We start from the raw sequence: 22,865 nt of genomic DNA on the forward strand, positions 1-22,865 counted from the left end.
AATCTCATATAGTGAAAAAGTTATTTGCAAGGACTGTAAGCATTATCTTGATTGTCGTGTGGGTTGCGATATGGGGTTGTGGCCTCTTATCCAGGACCTTAAACAGGAAGGACTAGATTTGGTAAAATATCCAAGGACATCGAACGAACCTGCGCATTATTTGGCAAAAATGGCGAAAGCAAAGCATGATAGAAACGTGTTAAAAGGGATTGCTTCTGATGATGAGGATCTCGGTGAGATTGAACCAGATAAATTTCTATCAAAGCTAAAAGATCTTCTCTGGAAGGATTTTAGTGGTGGTATGTCAATCTACAGGGCGGCATCTCGCTGAAGAGGACTCTACACTCTATTTTGATTAGTAGCTATATTTTGTCAAATTTTTCTCTCGTCATTGAGATATGTTTAACTAGTAGTATTTCTGCAATTTATCTTTATGCCAGTAAAAATTCACATATGCTTTTGCCATCTGAACAACACTTAAATAAGTTTATAACGCTAAACAGAAAAGTTGCACACTGCTAAAAAGCTTTTGCTGAACATATGAAAGGAGCACACTCAATATCGCAGTTTAAAGACCAGCAAGTGATTCCATACCAATTTCAGAGTCTCCTGAAGTCTTCCGATAGCAGGTTCCATGTCAAGCATGCTGTCAATTAACATATCGTTAATTCCTTTCATATCTAAAACCAGTTCATTTTCCAAGTAGAAGATTCCCCTACATCTCTCTTGTGAGGAGGTATGCTGCCATTGGAATCTTTGATTTGGGAGTTCCTATTATCAGTTTATCCATCAATGCTTCATTACTGTTGTTAATTTGTTGTAAGCATACAACAGAATCATCATTGACTCTTAGCTCCTTGTATAGTGGTGTCTACAGTACAACACAGAATTACACAAATCAGCAAAATCAAACAGATGTACAGAAACTCCTACTATATAAAAACCAGAAATGAAGGTCCATATGAATCTATATCCCAGATTACTAATTAACTTGAGATTTCACTCAAACTAACAACGCATGATCTAAACACATCATATCAAAGAACTAGAACTAAAATAACCAGAATGGATGTACATTAACACAAAAAGAGCAAGGCCAGAAACAATAACTTACCAATCAAATCAGATGAGAACACACAAGATAAAGTGAAAGCTTGATCTAATCATCAGCTGGGAATCCAAGATCCATAATTGCAACTATTTAGTATTTTCGAAATTCAACTATTGAACCAGCAAAAAGGTACTACTCACCTATAATAATGAACTCATTTCCCAAACTAAGTGACTCGGTGGCTTACCTACTAATATTTTCGGTCCAAATGTTCATGTCTCCTAATAGGGGTACCAAAATTTTTGGAGGCGTTCATTCCAGGGTGAGTTAATTGGTATCTCTACTAGCAACTTTGCAAATGCTCGTGAACCTCCAGATATTTGCAACAAAAATTTGAGATATAACTTTATATGTAACCTCAGTGAACCGAGCCTTCAAGTGCATCAATTTTCTTTTGCGGCAACTGATATGTTTACTGTCATTGAGACATATGCATGTACTTGGTTTTAACTTTAACTAGTACTGCTCTTCATGTAAATTATCTTTATGCTAGTACAAAAAATTCGTTAATTCCTTCTGGTATTTGTTCTTGCTATGTTTACTCAAACTCTTGCATGCGCACCATCCAGATGTTTTGCAGTTTATAAGCGAGTAGCATACTTCGTGCCGTTCATACTCGATACCGAGAAATCTACTTGCAGTTTTGTAGGGAAAATTTACATACTAATATAACGATATATAGAAAGGATACTACTGTTAACTATGAAAAAAGAATCCGGAAAAAACAAAGAAAGAGAGAAAATGGCAACCATAGAAGGCTGCAATGGCTAAAAAGCTCACAATCACAGCTCAAAGCTCAGCAATCCCTTACATGCAATTCGGTTTCTGTTCTTCACTTCTTCCTGTTTGGTGCATGCTAGCGCAAACCTCGTCCTAACAGAAAAGTTACATACTGCTAAAAAGCTTTTGCGCCACATATAACGGGGAGCAGGCACAATCATAGCTCAAAGCACAGCAAATGATTCCACACCAATTTCAAAGTCTCTTGAAGTCTTTCAATGGCAGGTTCCATGCCAAGCATCTTGTCAATTAACGTATCGTTTATTCCTTTCATATCTAAAACCAGTTCATTTTCAACTTCTCCATCGGAAATGCAGAAATTAAACCAGTCTTCATTTTTAAGCCTTAACTTGATGGATGAATTCTTGAAAGTTTTAACAGTACTGTGGCACGTCTTTATAATGGAGTATCTACCCTCAGATGAGTGCTCCTTTCCCAAAGGCCATCTCAAGCCACCTTTTACACTTCCATCCAAGATTGCAGAATCAACAAAATGTTTTAAGCCTTTTATCTCTTCAGAGTCATCCTTAAGTGCCGCCGTCAAGTCCCTCTTGATAGCTAGCCTCAACCTCAGGTCAAGATCCCTGTCCAGGCACGTAACATTGGCTATAAAGCATTTCTTTGGGTTCTTCTCGATCTTCTGTATTTTAAGCTCTCCGCATATTATTTGGCATTTGATAATGATACCTGATTTTGGATCTCGCTTGTCAGAAACAAGCACTTGGTAATACTCCTTCGAATGATATAAATCAGCTACAATCTTCGGAGCAACTCCACCAAGAATGGCTTCCATATATGAATCAGGAAGGTTAGTACAGAAGTGTTTTTTGACGTGAGCTGCAGCGGTTTCAGCCTCCGACTTGCTGCTGCTGCTGCAGCTGCTGATTATGTTGTCCGGAGGGTCAAGCAAGTGAATTTGACCAACTCTAGCTACAAAAGTTGGCTTTATCGCTGATCCTGCCTCTCCCAAATCCATTGCACTTCTCACATTCGCAAAAGAGGCTAGTAGCTCTGACCCTATTCTTTCAGTAATAGACACCCAGGGAGTATTCTTTGCGAAACCTCTGTTTCCAAGGGATGTTGACCTGAGGCAGGTGAATCCATCAACAAGCACCAACCGAATTGAAATGTCATCATCATCAGATTCTATGAACCACTTAAAAACAGCATTCGGCATGTTCAGGACAAATCCACGCTTCCGAGCATGATCATTCGAAGTAGAAGATGAAGCCACGTTCATCTGGAACTGAGTTGGAAGTGGCCTATTGTTATCATCACCATCCTTAGAGTACCTCTTGTGAGGAGGAACGTATGCTGCCATTGGAAGACCTGAACTCTATCACTTTCTGCAACTTCTCAATGTGTTGTGCAATGAAAAGCTGATGAAAAACACCAACCTCTAAGAGTATTTAAAACGAATCCTTGCCCTAAAATGAAAAGCAGCTCAGGTTTTTCTTACTTCATCCCTCTCTGACTTCCTTGAGAACTTCCCTCCTTGACTTGAGCTCAAGGATCAATAACACAGAATCTGCAGAAATTTCAGTCTTTTCCAAGTAAAGTGTCACCATCCATTAGTTCTTCTGGTTACAACTACCAGCAAACAACTACTCCCAATCAGTAATTATCATTGACTCTTAGCTCCTTGTTACTTGGCTCACTGATTTGACCATTCACTGGTGGCCCATTACACAAACCAGCAAAATCAACAGATGTCAGTATAGAACCAGAAACTAAGATCCAATCTATATCCTAGACTAGTAACTTGAGATTTCAATCAAATTACCAAACATGAGTTGTTTATAAACATATGACATCAAAGAACTAAAATTAAGAATGGATGTAAATTAACAAAAAAGGACTAGGACAGAAACAATACTTGCCAATCAAATCAGATGAGATCAGACCAAATTATAAAAGTGAAACCTTGGGTTGATCATCAGCTAAGAATCCAAAATCCATAAATTTAGTAGTTTCATCAAATTAAATTATTGAAGGACTGAAAAAGCAGTTTATTTAGAGAAAATAAAGTGCAGTGAAAAAGATGCCACTCACTATATAATAATGAACTGATTTCCCAAACTCAGTGACTCACCAACCTAGCTTTTTGGAATATAGATGTAATCGGTCAAATGCCAAACTTGATATTTTTGGTCCAAATTTTAATGGCTACTAATAGGAGGTATCAATTTGCTTGGAGGTGTATCATTCTGGTTGGTGAAGGATGTTTTCTTTTATAAAAACATAATATAATAAAATGCAATTTAAGGTCATTATGATGAATAAAATGCTCATAAGAATCCCATAGGATCTGATCCCTAGTTCCTTATCCTTAGTTATTAGAAAATATAGCATCAACAGTCTTTGGAGGACTGCAAGACAGATCAAGCAATAAGATTATTAGGGAAGACAACCCATCTGAAAGGCACACATCATAGAGATTTTAGAAACTACTAGAATGCTACCTAGAAAATCTCTAATTAGCATCTTTGTATATTTGGAATCAATAATAGTAAAACACAATGGTTCCTTTGTATAAGAAGTGGTGGCATAGATTCATTTTTATGAGGCATGATAAAGCTTACCCTTTTTCATCGTAATGTTCCAATAGATGTTGTGAAAGAACTTTGAACACACTCTGTGCCCTTGATTTAAGCACAGTTATAAGGTATATTTGAATCCAGAAATTCACCCCATATATAATTTCCAGCGTTTTCTTACTAAAAAACGTAGTATTTGAAATCCCACCATCAGATTGTACCTCACTGTCAAACCATAGTTGCAGTAATGATAGTAATCCAGACCGTAAGCCCTCAGTTAAACATTGATTCATTGAGTTTACAGAATCACTCAAAAGTGGTGGTGGTATGGGAGAAACTGTATCGTCAGATACAACTAAGCAAGTACCCATTCTTAGGCTTATATATATTTTTCTTAATGTTCTGAAAAATATCTAAAGGATTGTAAGCTTTTGAATTTCTATCCAATACTTGCTTGTATCGACGTAACGAGGAACACTCGTTAATAACTTAATAACCATACATCCTTAAATTGTTTTGCAAAAGACAGAAATGATATTTGGGAAGTGAAATTTACTTTTAAAGTTGAAGTTGAATGAGAAACTAACATACTAACCTCAACTCTTTTTGTTTGACATTCACTCATAGCCGTTCCAGGTGTTCTTAGGAGGATGGAAGGTAGTTTGACCTGTAACTGATATATTGTGCAAAGAACAAACAGAATCAAAACGTCAATGTTTAGGGCTACTGAGTTGACATTAAATTACTAAGGAAAAATTACTTGATGTTCACCTGATTAAAAAGTAATCGGTGCAGTATAGTAGTGTCTTAAAGTAAAAAGTGTCTTACAGTAATTTTTGGCAGTAAGCTGGACGCAGAGGTGCTGGGTTTAACTTCTTTCATATCATCCCTGATATGACAGTTATATTTATCATTGTATATCCAAGTAATTGCTGTTTTTTGTAGGTTTTATCAATGTCGATGGACCTCTTTGTAGATAAAACCATGATAACAAAGGCATCTCTTGTATTCCAGGGATCTATTGATATCACAGTAGTAGATCTTGAACTGTTAATTTCTCTAATGATATTCAGCACTTTCATGCTTCAGTAGACTACTACCCAATGTTATAGCTTTTTTCTCCCTTTTTTGACGTGCAGCTAGTTTTGTTGAAGAGCTTTCATGTTAGACATGAGTATTCTAAACACACAGCTAATCAGATTATGTATAAGACATAAAATGGATCTCCATCAATCCTTTATTAGTTGCATCATACCCACACACACATATTTATCCGTTATTGATATATAAACCACGAATAGAACAAAATCATCATAATCTAGATTCATAGACTGGTTTCTTATTGTTGTATCCTTCATCATAAGGTTATAAATATTAAGTTGGGACAAAAGATTCTCAAATTTATACCATTAGAAGTAAGATAAGCTCATATAGTACCTTTAACAAGTTCACTAGCACCATCTCTCTGAAAAGATTGTATCTTTGCTGAAAATAAATTCTCAGTTAAAATTTTGAAATGAATGAAGCATTTTAAAACATAAATTTTTAATTCCATTGGATAAATCCAATGAAATCTACTGAAATCATCTATGAACAATATATAATATTTATAACCTTGTAAAGAAGAAATTGGAGATGGACCCTATTCATCACAGTGAACAAGAGATAAAAGAGTAAGAGCATGAGAAGGAGCCAATTGAAAAGGCAATCTTTTTCTTTTAGCAATTTGAAAATAATGACACAAGGAATGAGATAACTTTGAAGACTGAACAAATATATGTTTAAAAGAATCTAATTGACTTAAAACTTTTGTTGAAGGATGACCTAATCTATTATGCCAAATTTCAGAAGAAGCATGAATAGCAGACAAAGCATGATCTAAATCAGAGGAAAAAATAGGATAAAGATTATTAACTATTCTACCCTTATCAAAAAGTGCATCAGTGGAAAAGTCTCTAATATCATAACATGAAGGATCCAATCTAAAGTAACATTTGTTGTCAGAAGTAAACTGTCCAACTGACAATAAGTTGTGTTGCATATCAGGTACATGAAGTATATTTTTCAACTGAAAACTAATGTGTGGAGTATGTAAACTAGAATTTCCAGTTAAAGCAATGGACAAGGACTTACCATTGCCAATCCTGACTGCATCTTTGCCTTTGTAATTAGAAGGATTCTGCAACAATGATGAATCTCCAGGCATATGAGCTGATGCTCCAGAATCTGACAGCCACAATGGTGAACTTGATGCATCATCATTAATGTGAATGGAATTTATATGATGGCTAGCAAAAGCTTGAGGAGCAATAGAAGTAGAAGCTCCATTATATGTTTGTTGAGCTTCAGAAACACCAACCAAACCAGAATTTGGTGGAGGATAGTATCTAAAATGACACCTACTTGCATAATGACCCTTCTTTCTGCAAATTTAAAAGTCAACTTGAGATAAATTAATCCTTCTAGAATCACCAGTAGATGCAGAGCCACTCCTTGTATCATTATTATTTTGTGAACCAAAAGAAGTATTGCCATTATGTCCATTTCTATTTCCATTTCCTCCACCATAAAGATACTGTGGACCATTCTTTTTCTTATATCCATTATTATTTGGTTGATAACCATTGCTTGAACGAGCATTTCCACTCTTAGCATAAAGACCTGAACTATTTTGAGAGTTAAATCCTGACATAGCATCTTTATCTTGATCAGATAACCATTGTTCATGTGTAAGTAGTCTAGCCTTCAATTCACCAAAGGAATATGAAGTATCTCTATTCTGAACTGAAACAACAAAATTGTCATACTCCCTTCCCAAGCCATTCAACACATGCATTGTTTCATTAACTTTTTCACCAATGGCAGCTAAGGAATCCACAATTGTCTTAATCTTCTGTAAATATACCAAGATATGTAGATTGCCTTTCCTAATCCAAACAACTATGCTCTCAACATATTCTTACGTGCTTTATATTGAATCTTGAAGCAAGATTCAAGATATTCCCATATTTCTCTTGTTGTTGTAAGACCAAGAACATCACCAGAAATAACATGTGTAAACGTAGCTTTTAGACAACTAACCACAAACCTATCCATTTTCTCCAATGAGCCCATCTTGGATTCAAACCTAGAACTCCATTAATCATTACCCTTTCCTCTGGTGCTTGAATTTCGCCATTAACATGACCATAGAGGTCGGTTGTAATTAAAATGGACTCAAATTGGTCACGCCATAGTATAAAATTTGTATTATCTAACTTCAAGGATACAAAATTTGTGATGTTGGTGAAAGGAAGAGTAAAAGTTGATGAATTGCCATATGATGTTTGTGCAGCGGAAGACATTGTTGTAGTAGTTACTTCAAGATTTGGATTCAAACGATTGCTTTTACAAACCATAAAATTGTATACCCAAGAATGATAACACCAGAATCAAGATTCAGAGGATCTTGATTAAAAAATTATTGGAGAAAAGTTGTTTCTGATGTGAATAACAATTGAATCTAAAATAGAATTTAGATCTAAGAAATCAGCTGTAAAGATTATTAGAAAAGTATTGAGTTGTTGTGGTTGATGATTGTTGTGTTAAAATTTTTGAAGTTGGGTTTTGGATCTAAACCTCTCTGATACCATGAGAAATATCAGTGAAAATAAAGAAGAAAACCTTGTATTGATTATTATCAAAGTTGCAGACAAGAACTGCTGTCTCAGACAGCTTTAATACACTAATTATTACTGAACTTTATTGACCAAGACCTTGACTAGACAGTCAAGTCAAACTGACTTGACAAGAGACTTGACTTGACAGAATATATTTCGTAACATGTACCAACTATATTCAATTAAGTATTCTCCAATGTAAAAAAAGATTCATTCAGATAAAAAACTTTGATTACTAAATTTTCAAGATGCCCCGATAATACAGTTCAACTTTGATACCAATTTTTTGAATGGTAGAATTGTTTGGAAAAGAGCTCGTAAACTTTGTTACTTTATTAAGTAATTTTAATGTAACGACCACTACAACAAAAACATACATGGATCATTCTTTGTGTGTGATCTTTGCCAGTATAATCTAAAGGGTGATATATGGATAACAACTCTACTGCAATGAAAATCTTACCCTATGCAAAGAACATAAAGTTTTGAAAAGTTGAGATCTAAAGACATTTAAAAGACAATGATCCGGAAGTTGTGATCTTTCCTCTAAGTTTCCAACCCAAACCTACCATATACAAACAGTATATTCCATTCCATTTCTGCACCTGTAACCCATACCATTTCGGCACTTGTAACTCGAATCCAGAAAGTGATATAAAAAGGAAGCAATGTCTGAATTCAATTCATTCCATGTTTGACTCAAATACACATTTCTGAAGAGTCTTATTACATCAGAACAACCTGTACTGAGTCTGCCAAGTCTATCAATTTAAAGACCAAACATACTGATATAAAGCTCATTACATGAATAAAAGTTATACTATAAACTGTAAATGCAATTCCAAGTTGCAAGTTCCGTTCCAAAATGGGAAATCTCAATCATCAACCAAAAGAACAGGAAAGGAAACTTCATCCAGCATCATTACACAAGCTGTGTGTACCAAACAACCTGCAAATGATTCACTCAACATATTCAGGAACTCCCATATTTTACACAAGATTGAAATGAAAACAATGCTCATATGGAACCATATAGCCCAGAGACTGGAGCTTTCTTTGAACAGTAATAGAGCATACGACAGTCAAAGTTAAACTCGATTTTACCTCATCCTTACTATGAAACTTGGGGCTACTGAGTGTTGAAGGTGAATTTCACAGTTTGACATATAATGTGCATGCCTCTACAATGATTGTATGAGCTAATGACAAGGGGAATGAACACAGATAATAGTATAGAGAAAGAAGTACCTAAAAAATATTTGCATGAGATCGTTCCCACCCTCAGGCATAGAAACAAAAGTAAAGAGAAGACCAAGCTCGACCTGCGCAACCCACTCCTTAAGCTCTTCTTCATCCATTAGCACAATCGACTCTGTTATCCCATTCCTAGTACACAAGTGGCCTTTGATAAGAGTTCATCACAATAGTGAAGTACCTAACTCGAGTTAAAGGTGGATATTTTGAAAAACCTATAAGGAAAAGAAAATCAAAGTTAAAGGTGGATATTGAACTCAGACCCCAAGCTGACCAGAAGACCCTGTCTGAAATAAGCAGACATATAAAGTGACAGAAAAGTCCACAACCAAAAGTGGCAGCAAATTGCAAAAGAACGCCACTAGGTACCCACTTAAACGAGACATGTATTCTATTGATGCAAATAAAAAGGACTCATGTAACTTTACATATGTCCCGTTCGAGGGATGCGCATAAGCCACATAGTGGAGTATCATAGGACTTACACAACAGACTATTCCGTTGTTTTGGAAGTTTACACAAAACTAAAATTGTCATGGTATGATGAGAGACAGAGAGAAAGGGAGAGAGAGAGAGAGAGAGAGAGAGAGAGAGAGAGAGAGAGAGATATGGGCCACACGTGACATAAATCTTCTGCCACCAATTATTTGTAATCTCGCAGCACCCCTGTCCGGATCTCTTCCGAGAATAATGACTCACATTACCCAAAACAAGAAATGAATCCATCTTTTACGACATGATCTTTCAGAATGTTAGGCACGTTTAAATAATAAAGATGAACCAATTATATTTCATAGTTATGTAGAGATAATAAACCGCTGGTATACGACTGTACAAAAACCATTACCTCCCGTAGATGATCATTTCCATCAGGAGTTTGCTTCTCTTGCTCCTCTGAGAAACAAGCACAATAAATCCATACGTAGGTTTAACATTGTACATAAATAACAGAATAGGAAGCAGAAACCTTTAATAGTCAAATGAAGAGTACCATTTATTTTTACTAAATAAAGATCACCCAAATGAAAGTCTCCATATTCCGAAGCCTGGTGATAAGCCTTTTGGATACTAGCTAAAAGCTTAGCAAGTGCATCAAAATTCCTCTACTCTCCCAATGTCCAGATTATCAGAACAACTGCAAATAAGCAAATAACCAAAATTATTCACCAAAAGACTCTCATCCTCAAACATGTCAACCTAGGACAAGTGCCTAAAGGGCAATTGCAACAGTTATACGTAGTCTTCGCATCTAAGCATGTAGATGCAATGCATTGACTTTACCAAGTTAATTTAGCTTATACACCCATAGCAACACACAAACAAGAATGCTTATCCATCTATACTAGCCTAAAGTCAATATCCATAGCCATCTGAATAACAGGACCAACGGAAGCCCCTTGAAAGAGAGCATATAAGAACAATCAAGATAGATATAGCATCGGTGTATCCTTATGAAGTTAATCTACCATACTCCTTGGAGTTTCACACCCATTTAAGAGGTAAAAACTAAGTAGAGCACAAAAAAATTAACTCCGAAACACCTTTGAGCTCGCCTTACTGACCAGGTATGGGATAAGATGTTTACGTTTGTATACATATAGCTATTCAAAACACTACCATTCTTAGTCTCGTATTTATCATATAAACTGAACAGGCGCCGCAAACAAATCATACCATTATTTATGATGCGCAGTAGATATCTTACAGAGGATATATCCAAATTCAATGAAATGAAAGAGTCAAAAGGAGACATTCACCATTCTATACTCACTAATGAAGACATCATTGTACTTTTAAATCATTAAAAATAATCCAGCAACAAGAGAATTCAATTAAAAAATCTGTAATACAGCCTAATAGAAAATGAAAAACCTAGGTTCGGATCATGTATATAGTGCAATCGCAATAATTTAGAAGATTAAGAGATATATTTGAAAATTTACCTCAGAAACGTTTTCTTCGATGATCCAATTTCGAAACCCTAAACTGCAACATTCTAATTGAAGTCGAAATTCAATTTTCTCCATGAAATCTAAGACTTTTAACACACTGATTATGATTAAAAACAAATGAAAACACAATGTTAAAGAACAAAATCGAAAATTTATGGTTCAATTTCTCTTGATTTGGATCATGAAATTGAAGTCTAGGGTTTTATTTTTCTCCTTGGATTTTCAGTAGACAGAGACGGAGAGAGTTTTTTTGAGAGTGAAAATGAGATAAGAGAAGACTGAGAATTCGAGGAGTAGACATTAGGTTTTGTTATTCGCACCCCAAATATTAAGTGGGCTGTCCTTTTTCCCCCTAATAGAGTTCGAGCCACAATCACTGCAATTATTTTTTAAAATTTATCAATAAGCTTAATGGACAGATTTTTGATCAGAAAACAATGTTTGAAAGTGGTCAAATGGTCAGTTGTAAGATCACACTTATTGAAATGTATGAGATGTATAGGAAGGTCTCTATGTCAAAAATGACAAACACTATAATATCAATGGTCTTTAAGTCTTAGCCCCGAAAAGACCACAAGTGTTCATAAACTGTGAACTTTAGTGTGTGATCTCTAGCACTTTTTGTTGTAGTGGACAATTACAACGAAACAAATTGGAGAATAACTTAAAATTTTGGTTGATATTTCAGTCTTCGATTTTCAACAAACCGTCGTGCAACGAATCGAATTAGAGAAAAAAATTTGGTTTTACATTTGGAAATGCTATAGGCAGATGCGTAGAAGTTGGCGGTCGAAAGGAGGGTGGTGGTGGTGTAAGACATGGATGGAAGTTCATCAAACATACAACTTGGATTAGGTTAGTCATTATTGTTAGATTGTGGCCAGGAGAAGAAACCGAGTATCGACAAGGTTACTTTAGTTCGATTCACGTAAACATTCCGGATCGTAACTAGTGACCGAGTAAACTACGATTTTTACACTTTTTGGATCGCATTTTGTTATCCCTCTATTAAAAATCAAACTCAACCACTATTAAAAATGTAAAAATAAAATTGTTATAAGTTATAAAATTTTCTTATATAAGAATAATATTACCCCTTTTCCATCTTACAAAAGTTTATGCACCGGATATGAATGTCGGAGACGATGTTTAAGGTCTTGCGTACTGTCTAGTGAACAACGAGTCATACACTTGATTACGTTTGTATGATCCTCCTGCCCGGGTTCTCGATTCCTGCTAAGTCAAAATAAAGATTTAACTTTTCGAAAACCGAGTTTCCCTAAAATTTACCCAGTTTCCATCTTTAATAACCAAACACCATAGTGATTCTTTTCTCCCCCTCCTTAGGCCAAGCCACAAACCTTAACACAAAATTGGTTAAAAAGACCAAAATCAACAATTTCTGGGTGAAAAAGATATTTAGATTTTTATACTGTTTAAATGGACAAAAATATAAAAATAGCCAAGATGTAAACATTTTCATCCTACCCATTTTCAAATATTTTTTTTATTTTTAATTTACATCAGGATGCATCCAGTTTCATCCTTGCTATTTTTTAAGTTTAAGTCAGGATGAATCCAGTTTCATCCTTGCTATTTCTTTAGTGTCCATTTCACCCATACTAAATTTTACTCGTCCATTTGAACCATGTTTTAAAAATACGTGGACAAATGACCCATTTTCCGAAACCTTAAGTATGGCTCATCCTAAGATTACCTTAATGCTACTAATTACATATGAATTTTTGTATATAAGCACATATTTGCCATAATTATTTCGGGCCCATCTTACATACTGTGAAGCCTGGTCAGTAAGTTTGCGTATTTTTAATGGATTAGTCGCGATTACTCGCGAAACACATTGCCATATACAATTGTCCTACATTTGCAGTTCCGGTTTAGAACCGGTTTTCTTAGATTAAACGACTTAATCGTAATATTGTTTTGAATTTTAAACTGATTCGCGAATTAAATTCACTATATTACAATCAAGTGGAGATGACATCATCATCTTACACTGCATTGCAATCAAGATGTTTTTCAACAAATCTGCGGGTGAGGATGAATCCTCTTACTCTTCCAAGCTGTTTTTATGCACCAAAATGTAACTGCAGGAAAATCTCACAGCACACCCAAATATATATTATTACTAACTATTAAAGACATGGTGAACAAAAACACACAATTATATTATAGAGACGATAATATTAAGAATAAGTTTCACTCAAACCCCAATAGGATACAAGACTTTCTCTCCAAGATATTACTTAGTCTATAAAACAACTCAACCCCTTTCTTATATAGGCATTTACATAATGGATGACAGCTAATAAAGCCTACTGCTTCGCCTATAATTTCGGCTATCTTTACGCGATGTTGTCTCCTGCCATCACACTGATACCGATAAGTCAAACTTCTCTTCACTAACATTATCATGCTTTTCATGTGAACCATATCTTCTTCTTTGCGCCATGTGTAATGAGTCACAATCTTACTCACATAAGAATCCTACTTTCTCATGATCCTATTCTTCTCGCCCATGTAATGGTTTCTCGTTTACCAAATCTTCTTCATCGCATCTCTCTTTTCTTCGTGTAAAATATTGCAAAATGATATTTTGTATCCACAATGCCAATTAAAACACCAAACTATTACCGGTAAATTTTCACTATTTTGTTCGACTAAGCTCAAGGAACTATATAAGTTATAAAGATGAGAATACAGTCACAATCACAACTCAAAAGCTCAATAAAAGAATGAAAAACTGATCGAAGACTCGCCAAGTCAATACCTATAGGAGTTCCATAATGAAAAGATGGATTCCAATATCTTCAACTTTCCCTCTTGACTTCCTTTATAACTTCCGTCAGTATAATTATATGTTGCACAAACACGGATAGGGACACGAGTACGACACAACACGGTTAGAGTGACACGTCAAATTTTTAAAAACTAATTACGGGAACACGTTATAGGTATTACACACCATTAAAATGAGATTCTACACCAACCTACTCCACGTAATAATTATTCTTATTTCCAAATCACTTGATTATTTATAAAATAAAATTAATTAAATTGTGATCAAGTTTATCATAAATAGTGTTTGAATTAGACTAAAAGACAAATAAATTAGCTAATAAAGCAGCTCCAATTCCGGAAGCATCCGGGACTTGTATTATAACCACGTAGGAACCCAGCAGCTCGGTAACTACTTCTTTGAGATATAGTTGGTACTGTTCATATTTCTGATACAAACTTCCATCAATAGCCACCACGGTCCTCTTTCCATGAATAAGTCCGGGAGTATCTTGTTCCATTTTCTGAAGAATGGCAACGATGCCTGCACCAGCTAATCGTGCTGCTCTTTTGACAATAGTATCAATCACATTTACAACAGTTCTTCTCACGTCCAAGGAGGTCTCTACCTGTTTAAAAAATTAAAACATCACAATTTTGTTTGATTTGAAGTAGAACCATACGTCATTTGAGAATCCGATATCAAATAGAAAGACAAGTCACGAGAGAATTTACTTTGAGTCTCTGGTTTAATATTAATCCAACAGTTTCGAGTTTGCCTGAAACGTCACTTTGCATATCATTTAAATCCTTTGTACTGAAAAAAGTAGAGTTATTTTTAGTATCAAGGTACATTGATGTTTCCACAAAATTTTCGAGAAAACAAAGACGGTTTACGTGTGTAAAAGAAGCGTTAAGGAATTATATTTGCCTTAGAACAACAGGAGCCGCGTAGTTGTTACCGAACAAATTTTCTGATTCAGCCATCTGGAGCAGAATTTTGCTCACAAGTACGCCTAAGTACTTACCAGATATCATCCTCTCAAATACTCTCTGTTTAAGGCAATTGAAAAACATCAAGCATTGCGACCAGAACTCAATAACTAATTTTGAGTAGGAGCCGCTGAGGGTTTTCTTACTTGTTTAACCACGTCACTATCAGTATCCAACTGTTGATCAAATTCTGTTAAAGGAAGACCTCCTTGATCAGCAAATGCTCCCCACTCTGTATTAATGATCTGAAATTTAACCAAGACATTCATAAGAGTCAAACCAAAAACTGTATAATGTATCATTTATAGAGCTCAAACACAAAACTGAATATTTTTTGTATAGCTAAGATGGGTCTTATTATCACCGTATTTCCAGTAAGAGGAATTTGATCCCCCTGCCTTTTTATTTTTGGAATAGCATCCATACGTTCAATGTAACACGCATTTGTTCCAGTGCCCAAAATGATAGCAACTTTCACATCTTCGTCGTTGTATCTTGCTCCTGCGAGGGCTCCCACAGAATCATTAACCTGCATTGAACAAGTATATTAAGTCGGTTCGGCGTTTCGTGGCAAAAAGAAAAATATATCAAGTCGTTGCTCTAGGCATCATTGACTTAAACTTTGTGGCATAACAAAAACGCACGCTAAACGATCAACCAGCATAACTTACCAGAGCAGTTACTGAAAACATATCAAGTTTTTCTTCTACCAAAGCTTCTTTCAAACAGGCGACTACATCTTTTCCTATCTGCACATGTCACCATTATTTCGATCCATAAAACCAACAAATTATATAGGAACATCAATAAAAGGAACAAGCGTGATACACACTGTATCTGAGATATTGAACCCTTTTGTCCATTCGATTAATGTCCCTTCATTCATAGCCGTCTGGTTAATAGGGAATGAAAATGTAAAACCTATCATCCTTTTCGTATCTGGTGGAATGTTGTATTTCTCATATTCTTCTAGTATGAATTCCGCTAGACCAGAGGCAATAAAACCAAATAACCCCTGGCATAAGACCGATTGTTAATTTATATGAATTCCACAGAGAAAGCGAACGACAAAAACGAAGAAGAACTGTTCAAAAGCAGTGAAACCTATGGCATATCACCTCTTTAGTACCAGTTCTCCGATCTTCAGGTATCTCCCAGGATTTTTTTTCAAGGACGACTTTACCTTCCCCATCTAACTGTACCCTTAACACACGAAAATTCGTCCCACCAAGATCTAAAGCATAAAACAACCCTTTCTCCTGCCTAATCATCATTTACAAAATTTTTTTAACAACAATCAACAAAGATTAACAGACCGTAAAGTAAACTCCTTTGGAGTTGTTTTTAACACGGTCTTGCTACAAATATTGATAAACTAATTACCGAACGTCAGGATCATCATCTCTTTCTTGGTAATTAATGAAAATAAAATGACGGTGTATACAAAAGATTTCATGTCAACGAACAAATTACAAAACATTGAACAAGGCTGAAGTTTGAAGCCACATGAAACACAAAATACGAGAAAAAGCAATCATATAAATGAGCTAGATGTAGGCAGATCCATATCAGGATTAGTTGAAGGGCGACATACCCAGTAGGCAAGCTATTAACATAACTGAGAAGCATCTGAAGATCACTTCCACCATGATCAAGTCCATCTTTCATTTGGGTGATCATTGAATCCGCAATGTTTCTGAGTACATTAAGAGGAGTAGCACAATCTATCTGCAGGTTTTCTAGGATCGATTTCTCAGAAATAGTACTTGAACTACCACCGGACATCCTCTGCCGTTGACCTCGTTTCAGGACCTGAAAATACACTAATTAGTTATTTTGCAGCAAATAGTCTTCTATATATGATCAGAAAATGAAGAAAAAATAGAAAATTTTGTTGAGTTTCCTAACCAAAAGAAGATAAGGATTAAGGACTACGTCCTAGTTTTAGATTAATTAATGAAAGTCGTCTTTAAATTAAAAAAAGAACGGAAGTTGCATATGGACTTTGTAGTTTTCCATACGGTGGGACGATTTATAAATTATTACTCGTTTGTCTGCGCCCCCAAGTTGGCTTCGTTGAGAAAGACATTTAATTGTTTCGTAGGAGTATAATCTAACAAGCACGATCTATGTCACGATAGGATGCAAAGGGAGAACAACTTTTGACTAAAGGAAAAAACTCAAGAATGCTGAACATATTATGAACCAGACGGAAATTACCTTGGGATCAGGCCCAACGGGGGATATGCCATTTCCCTATGCCCATGCTGAATAGGGATGAGCAACTGGTAATATCCTTGGATTTGGTGCCACCCACATCCGTACATTTACAAGGAAACAATATATATACAGAATGTTTGTATCCTTGAACTCAGTTGAAAGATGTTATTGTGAGGGTAAATTATCCGATGACTACGTGTCAACATCTCAAGGGATGATTTCATGATAAGGTGTTAAGAAAGAAGCACCAGATCATATTCCATAAAATGGTTTCGCCTGAATCGAGACGACTGCTACAACGTTACATGAATGACGCATGTAAGGAGTGATCTAATCAACTCAGACGGTCAAGTCTAAAAAGGAGGACTGCATTTAATGAAGGACCAGAAGAGATATGGACGAATCTACATCGTATCAGAAGACTCGGGCGATCTATACTATAACCCAAGGATGAGGCAGCACGAGGTCCCCAAGGAAGAGCAACCCGATGACGTACAGGGCGAGATACCTCGGAAGGAGAACCAAGCAGACCATCACAAGGGATAGTATAGAGTCCGTCCAAAGTAACAAGAAGATGTACGATAGCTCCATCAGCTCAGCGAGACCAGGCCTTCACGAGTCTAATTTGTCTATAAATACTAGTCCATGTAGAAGGAGATGGACAACTTATGTAATCTTAGATGATCTTTCTACAGAGAATTCCTGAGAGAGATCTAGATAGAGAGGGAGTTAGAAGTCTAAGTGATATTTGTAGCTCTTTCAAGGGTAAGACCTTATAATCAATAAAGAAAACATCTTCTTTCCATGGTCGTAGGTCTTCATGGCCGAACCACGTTATATGATTGTGTCAGTCTTTACTTTCATGCTATTTACATCTTTTTTATCATTGAATCTTGAATGTTAGTAGTTTTATAGTCTTTAGATCTTCTTGGGTGTAGTCATCAGAAAAGATGCGACTACATTTTGGCGCTAGAAATAGGGAGGCATGAAGATCTAATCTACCTCCCTAGTAACAACTCTATATTATCTTCATATTCCCTGCAAAAGAGGTGGATTTCATACCACTGTGTAGAGTTCTGTTAAGTTTCATGAGTAGATCTCGGATTCAATACCATCAATGATATCCTGAAGACCTTCAGAATCAACAGATCTACATCTTTTTTCACTGATTTTCTTTAAGATTTTCGTTCTTTTAAGATTTCTTATATCTTCCTCAAGACGCTCAAGAGAGTTGAAGATCGGAGTGAAAATGAGGTTTAAAACACTTCAAAGGACCACTCAAACTATCTCCTCCATGGAAGGGTTGGGAAAGAACTTTATCCAGTAAACTTCATAAGAGAAAATATCATCTCATGAAAGTTAAAAAGACGAGTTGTACACGATGTTCATCATCTTTAAAAGGAAACTCAAGATTGTCCATAATCTTCTTCTTAGAAATCCAACTCTAAGTCAGGGGGAAGGATTAATGAGTACATGATCTTTCAAAAAATTTAGAGTTTTTTCAAAATCAAAAGTTTAAAAGAATTAAGAGATATTTCCTAAAAAAGGAAGATATGCTCAATCGTCATAATTTGATTTTCCCCCCAATAAAGGTATGACGTGTAGAAGGAGGTATTTTTCTTGAAAAAAGAGACAAACAAAATACCTTCTTTCATCACTAACACTTTATGCAAGTGGGGAATGTTTTGACATTTTCACATGTCTCCAAAATTTACTGATAAGTCTTCCTGTACTAGAACTGTCCAGCCTGAACCATGACTTAGTAATTGCACATGACCTGTAACTTTTGGGTCCCATTTTTCTGTAAGAAAAGACAAATTAAGCATTATTGCATATATCGCAGATAAGGCGATGGTGACGAGACGGTCAGCTCGCACGAGCCAAGACTAAATCGGTGGAGCCCTACCCAAAGGACTAAACATTATGAGCTAGGCGAAATTATGCACAACGGTGCATTCCCAGGAGAGGCACAACCCGATAACCAATATCGGGAAGGATTGACGGATAACTCTAGCTCCGATTAAAGAAGGCAATCCCTTCAAAAGACAAGACGATATCCATCTATCTCAACCAGGAGATTTGAATCGTTTTCCAAGGAAAATAGTAACCAATGAAGGACAGAAGGACGATCCTTCTAATATCAGAGACACCACGGCGACAATCACAACCATCCTGAAAGCACAAAAGGTGCAGGATGAGAGAATGGAAAAGTTAGAAAGGCGTAACAGAAAACTAAAACGGAGGAACCGTAGGCCGAAACGCAAGACAAAAAAAAAAGGTGCCACTCGCTGCCACAGAAGATACCCCCGAGGAGGAGAATCCTTTTGAAAACCAGCAAGACGATGAGCGAGTTAGTGTCCCTGATACCTCGAACGAGGAGACAGGAGAACAGTTTTCCAAGGGGAACAGAGGTGTCCTAAACGAGGGAGATTATCGCTCTGAAGAATCTTTCAATGTCGATCCCAAACACAAGTGGGAAAGGAAAAAGGAGGACGAACCCAGAAGTAACTATGTGACCGAGAATCTCGCAATTGTAAATCCCAAGAGAGGAGAGACTACGAAGGAAAAGTCAACCCGCTCTAAGATGTTGTCACCTATTGAGAAATCCGAGAAGGACTCAGGACGATCAAGGTATCGTCATCCAGAGACTTCGTTCTCACCCGAGAGGGAAATATGGTGAAAGAAAAAATCCGAAAGAAGGCATATTGACGACCAATTACTAGTCCGATTCCGCCAACGTGAGGCGATGTGCAGAGAGGCAACAAGAAGACAAGAAGGTAAAAATTTGGCAGAAATGATGCAAGAGGAAGGGCGATCTCCCTTATCAAAGAATTTATTGGCCCAGCTATTTCCAAGGAAATGCTCGCTCCCAACGTTCGCGACCCGCTTCAGCGGGACTGGTGATGCAATAGAACATCTCAGATCCTACCGTATGACACTAACCCAATGGAACCATTATGACGTGGGAATATGTACATTTTTTCCAGCCAGTCTAAAGGACGAGGCGCAAATGTGGTTTAATAACTTGCTGAAGGAGTCAAAAAGTCTTTTGAGCACTTATCAGAACCATTTCTAGAAACATACATACACAACAACCGAGTTAAACCACAAATTGACATATTGTTCCAATTAGCGTGAGGATCAAACGAGTCGCTACGATCTTTGGTAACTCGCTGGAGAAAATTATGTGCTGAGATAGGAAGCGTCCCATAGGCCTACGCGATCTTAGGCTTTAAAAACAGTCTAAAGAAGACAGACCCCATATTCGTCCATATGTACGAGACCATGCCACCCTGTCTGGGAAAGTTGAGAGAAATTCAATAGAACTATGTAGCCCTTGAAGAATTCCAACATGGAACTTATGACAAATTGGTAAAAGGAACCTGTAGAGGTGCAAACGTGGTAGAACCACAAGATCCTCAACCACAAGTCCGAGGAAAAGGACGACCCCACAACGGGTCCACCCAGTTCGACAAACATCGAAGTGGAGGATGGAAAGGGCGAGATCAAGGCCAGCAGAAGAAAGGAAAATTTGTAGACCCAGTCTACACGAAGCTAAATACCTCGATATCCGAGATCCTCAAGAAAATCGATGAAAAGTGTAAGATCACCTATCCATGGAACAGAGGATAGCAGTCCGAACGTTCAAAAAACAGAACAGATTCCTGTGAATTTCACCAGTTCTATAGTTACACGACAGACTCATGCAGATATGTGAAAAAGATGGTGCAATATATGATCGATGAAGGTAAACTCCAGGAGTATATCGCGCAGCCAGCGACCCAACTAGTGGCAGGACCACCAGTACAACGCGTAGAAATACCGCGCGAGGCACAATACTTGGGATGCAATACGATATCGCACTCATCTATCACTGCACCTACGCCGGAAGGAAGTATCACAGGGAGAATCCATAAGCTAAACTTCGAAGGTGACGAAGTCTTCACTGTAACAAAGGAACCTCCTATGGAGGATTGGACGAAAATTCCCATCATTTTTCAGCCTCTAAGGCACCTGATGGAGGATGGAACCATAACGACCCGCTAGTGGTCACGATGGCCATCGCGCTCCACAAGCATAGGGGCGAGGAAGAAATACCTAAGGTATTGCCATGGTCCATGCCTAAAATACTAATAGACGGAGGAAGTTCCGTCAAAATTTTATTCTATGAGACATTCAAACAAATGGGCCTCAGAGACGAATGCCTTATACCATCTACATATAAAATATTTGGTTTCAATGGCTCGTCCAGTCGTCCGAGAGGAGAGGTAACCCTGGAGATTCGTGTAGGAAAAACCCTCACCCTTACTACATTATGTGTCGTGGACGTACTTTCACCATACACAGCCATTGTTGGGAGATCCTGGGTCCATGGGATTAAAGGAATCACGTCAACCTATCATCAGAGGCTAAGGTTTCCCACACCCGATGGGGTCGCGGAGATCCATGGAGATTCAGGCGAGGCCAAATACTGTTACAACATGGACGTACAAAATGACGAAAAGGAGGTCAATTCCTCTAAAGAAAACAAGGGAAAAGCTAAGCAGGATAAAGGACAAACTGAAATCGATACTTAAATGGTGGAAACAAACAGAATAAGGATTTCACACTACAAAACAAAAGGCTTCTTGGGACGTCTAAAAAGCGTCCCAAGAGGCCCAAATCCGTCCCAAGAAGATATTAGTGACGTTTTTCTGACCGTCCCCTGTTCCACCGTCACTAATACTATTTGGTCGTCATTTCTTTTAGGGACGGTCATATTATTGCCTTAATTTAAAAATTTGATCACTAATAGGGAGGAGTACTCCATGGGCGTCCCAAATAACCCTCTTTAGGGACGGTTTTGAAAAAACAGCCTCTACCTAGAAGCTACTTATTTTGTAGTGTCAGGCGATGTGTCAGTCCCAATCTCAGACAATCCTATAAAGCCATTATGACAATTACAGAGCCTCTACGATTTCGGAGGCGGAGGTTAGACTTCTCGACCTCTAGGAATGATATCGACCAGCTCGTGGACGCCACATCTGGACTCGATCTATTATCTCTAATGGATAGCCATTCCGGATATAATCAAATACCATCGGCGAGAAAGATCGGAAGTACATCTCACGTGGCCAGAAGGGGCCTAATTTAGATAAGATAACACCCGAATTAAAAAACGAAGGGACTGTCCTGCAAATGAAGGAAAAATTACCTACACTGTACGTTTATTTATCCGCAACCAATATCTCAATTGGCGCAGTAATGATTCAAATAGAAGAGAATGCATAAAAACCAACTCATTCTATAAGGAGATCCCTGAAGTCAGTAGAACAAAACTACTCGAAAAAATCATGCTATCATGCTATCATTGGTATTTGCTACACAGAAATGGCGAAAATACTTCCGTAAGTATATTATGACTGTCATGACCGGAGCTCAAAAAGAATTTAAATTAAACCGTGAAGACGAGACTGAAATAATCTTCAAATGGAGAGCTTAAGTTGAACAATTCGAAATTAGATATAAATCTCGAGCTGCGGTTAAAACACAAACAACTGCAGACTTCTTGGACAAATTC

The 22,865-nt window shown here is 37.0% G+C and overlaps 2 protein-coding genes and 1 long non-coding RNA gene across 4 annotated transcripts; all 3 read right to left on the minus strand.

Moving 5' to 3' along the window:
* Positions 1 to 1,793: 1,793 nt before the first annotated feature.
* LOC113321545 lies at positions 1,794 to 5,102 on the minus strand. Of its 2 annotated transcripts, none has more exons than XM_026569443.1 (2): positions 5,024 to 5,102; positions 1,794 to 3,564 (listed from the first exon to the last, which is right to left on the minus strand). In XM_026569443.1, exon 2 carries the CDS (start codon positions 3,210 to 3,212, stop codon positions 2,049 to 2,051), a length of 1,164 nt encoding a protein of 387 aa, XP_026425228.1. In that variant the 5' UTR covers positions 3,213 to 3,564; positions 5,024 to 5,102; the 3' UTR covers positions 1,794 to 2,048. The 2 variants fall into 2 exon arrangements, with proteins under 2 accessions (XP_026425228.1, XP_026425227.1); XM_026569442.1 differs by lacking the exon at positions 5,024 to 5,102 and adding an exon at positions 3,768 to 3,905.
* A 3,640-nt stretch (positions 5,103 to 8,742) lies between these two features.
* Positions 8,743 to 11,537, minus strand: LOC113321538. Its single transcript, XR_003346739.1, has 5 exons — positions 11,285 to 11,537; positions 10,333 to 10,476; positions 10,189 to 10,235; positions 9,336 to 9,556; positions 8,743 to 9,036 (listed from the first exon to the last, which is right to left on the minus strand). It is a non-coding gene; the product is annotated as an uncharacterized LOC113321538 (long non-coding RNA).
* Positions 11,538 to 14,332: 2,795 nt separating this feature from the next.
* Positions 14,333 to 16,926, minus strand: LOC113320442 (hexokinase-2, chloroplastic-like). The gene is made up of 9 exons (XM_026568349.1): positions 16,680 to 16,926; positions 16,204 to 16,348; positions 15,918 to 16,100; positions 15,757 to 15,834; positions 15,450 to 15,614; positions 15,232 to 15,330; positions 15,024 to 15,145; positions 14,828 to 14,909; positions 14,333 to 14,721 (listed from the first exon to the last, which is right to left on the minus strand). The coding sequence occupies exons 1-9, from the start codon at positions 16,868 to 16,870 to the stop codon at positions 14,410 to 14,412; spliced, it is 1,377 nt and encodes a 458-aa protein (XP_026424134.1). The 5' UTR covers positions 16,871 to 16,926; the 3' UTR covers positions 14,333 to 14,409.
* Positions 16,927 to 22,865: the final 5,939 nt, after the last annotated feature.

This window comes from Papaver somniferum, chromosome 11 (genome assembly GCF_003573695.1).
Source record: "Papaver somniferum cultivar HN1 chromosome 11, ASM357369v1, whole genome shotgun sequence".
NCBI classification, from domain to species: domain Eukaryota; kingdom Viridiplantae; phylum Streptophyta; class Magnoliopsida; order Ranunculales; family Papaveraceae; genus Papaver; species Papaver somniferum.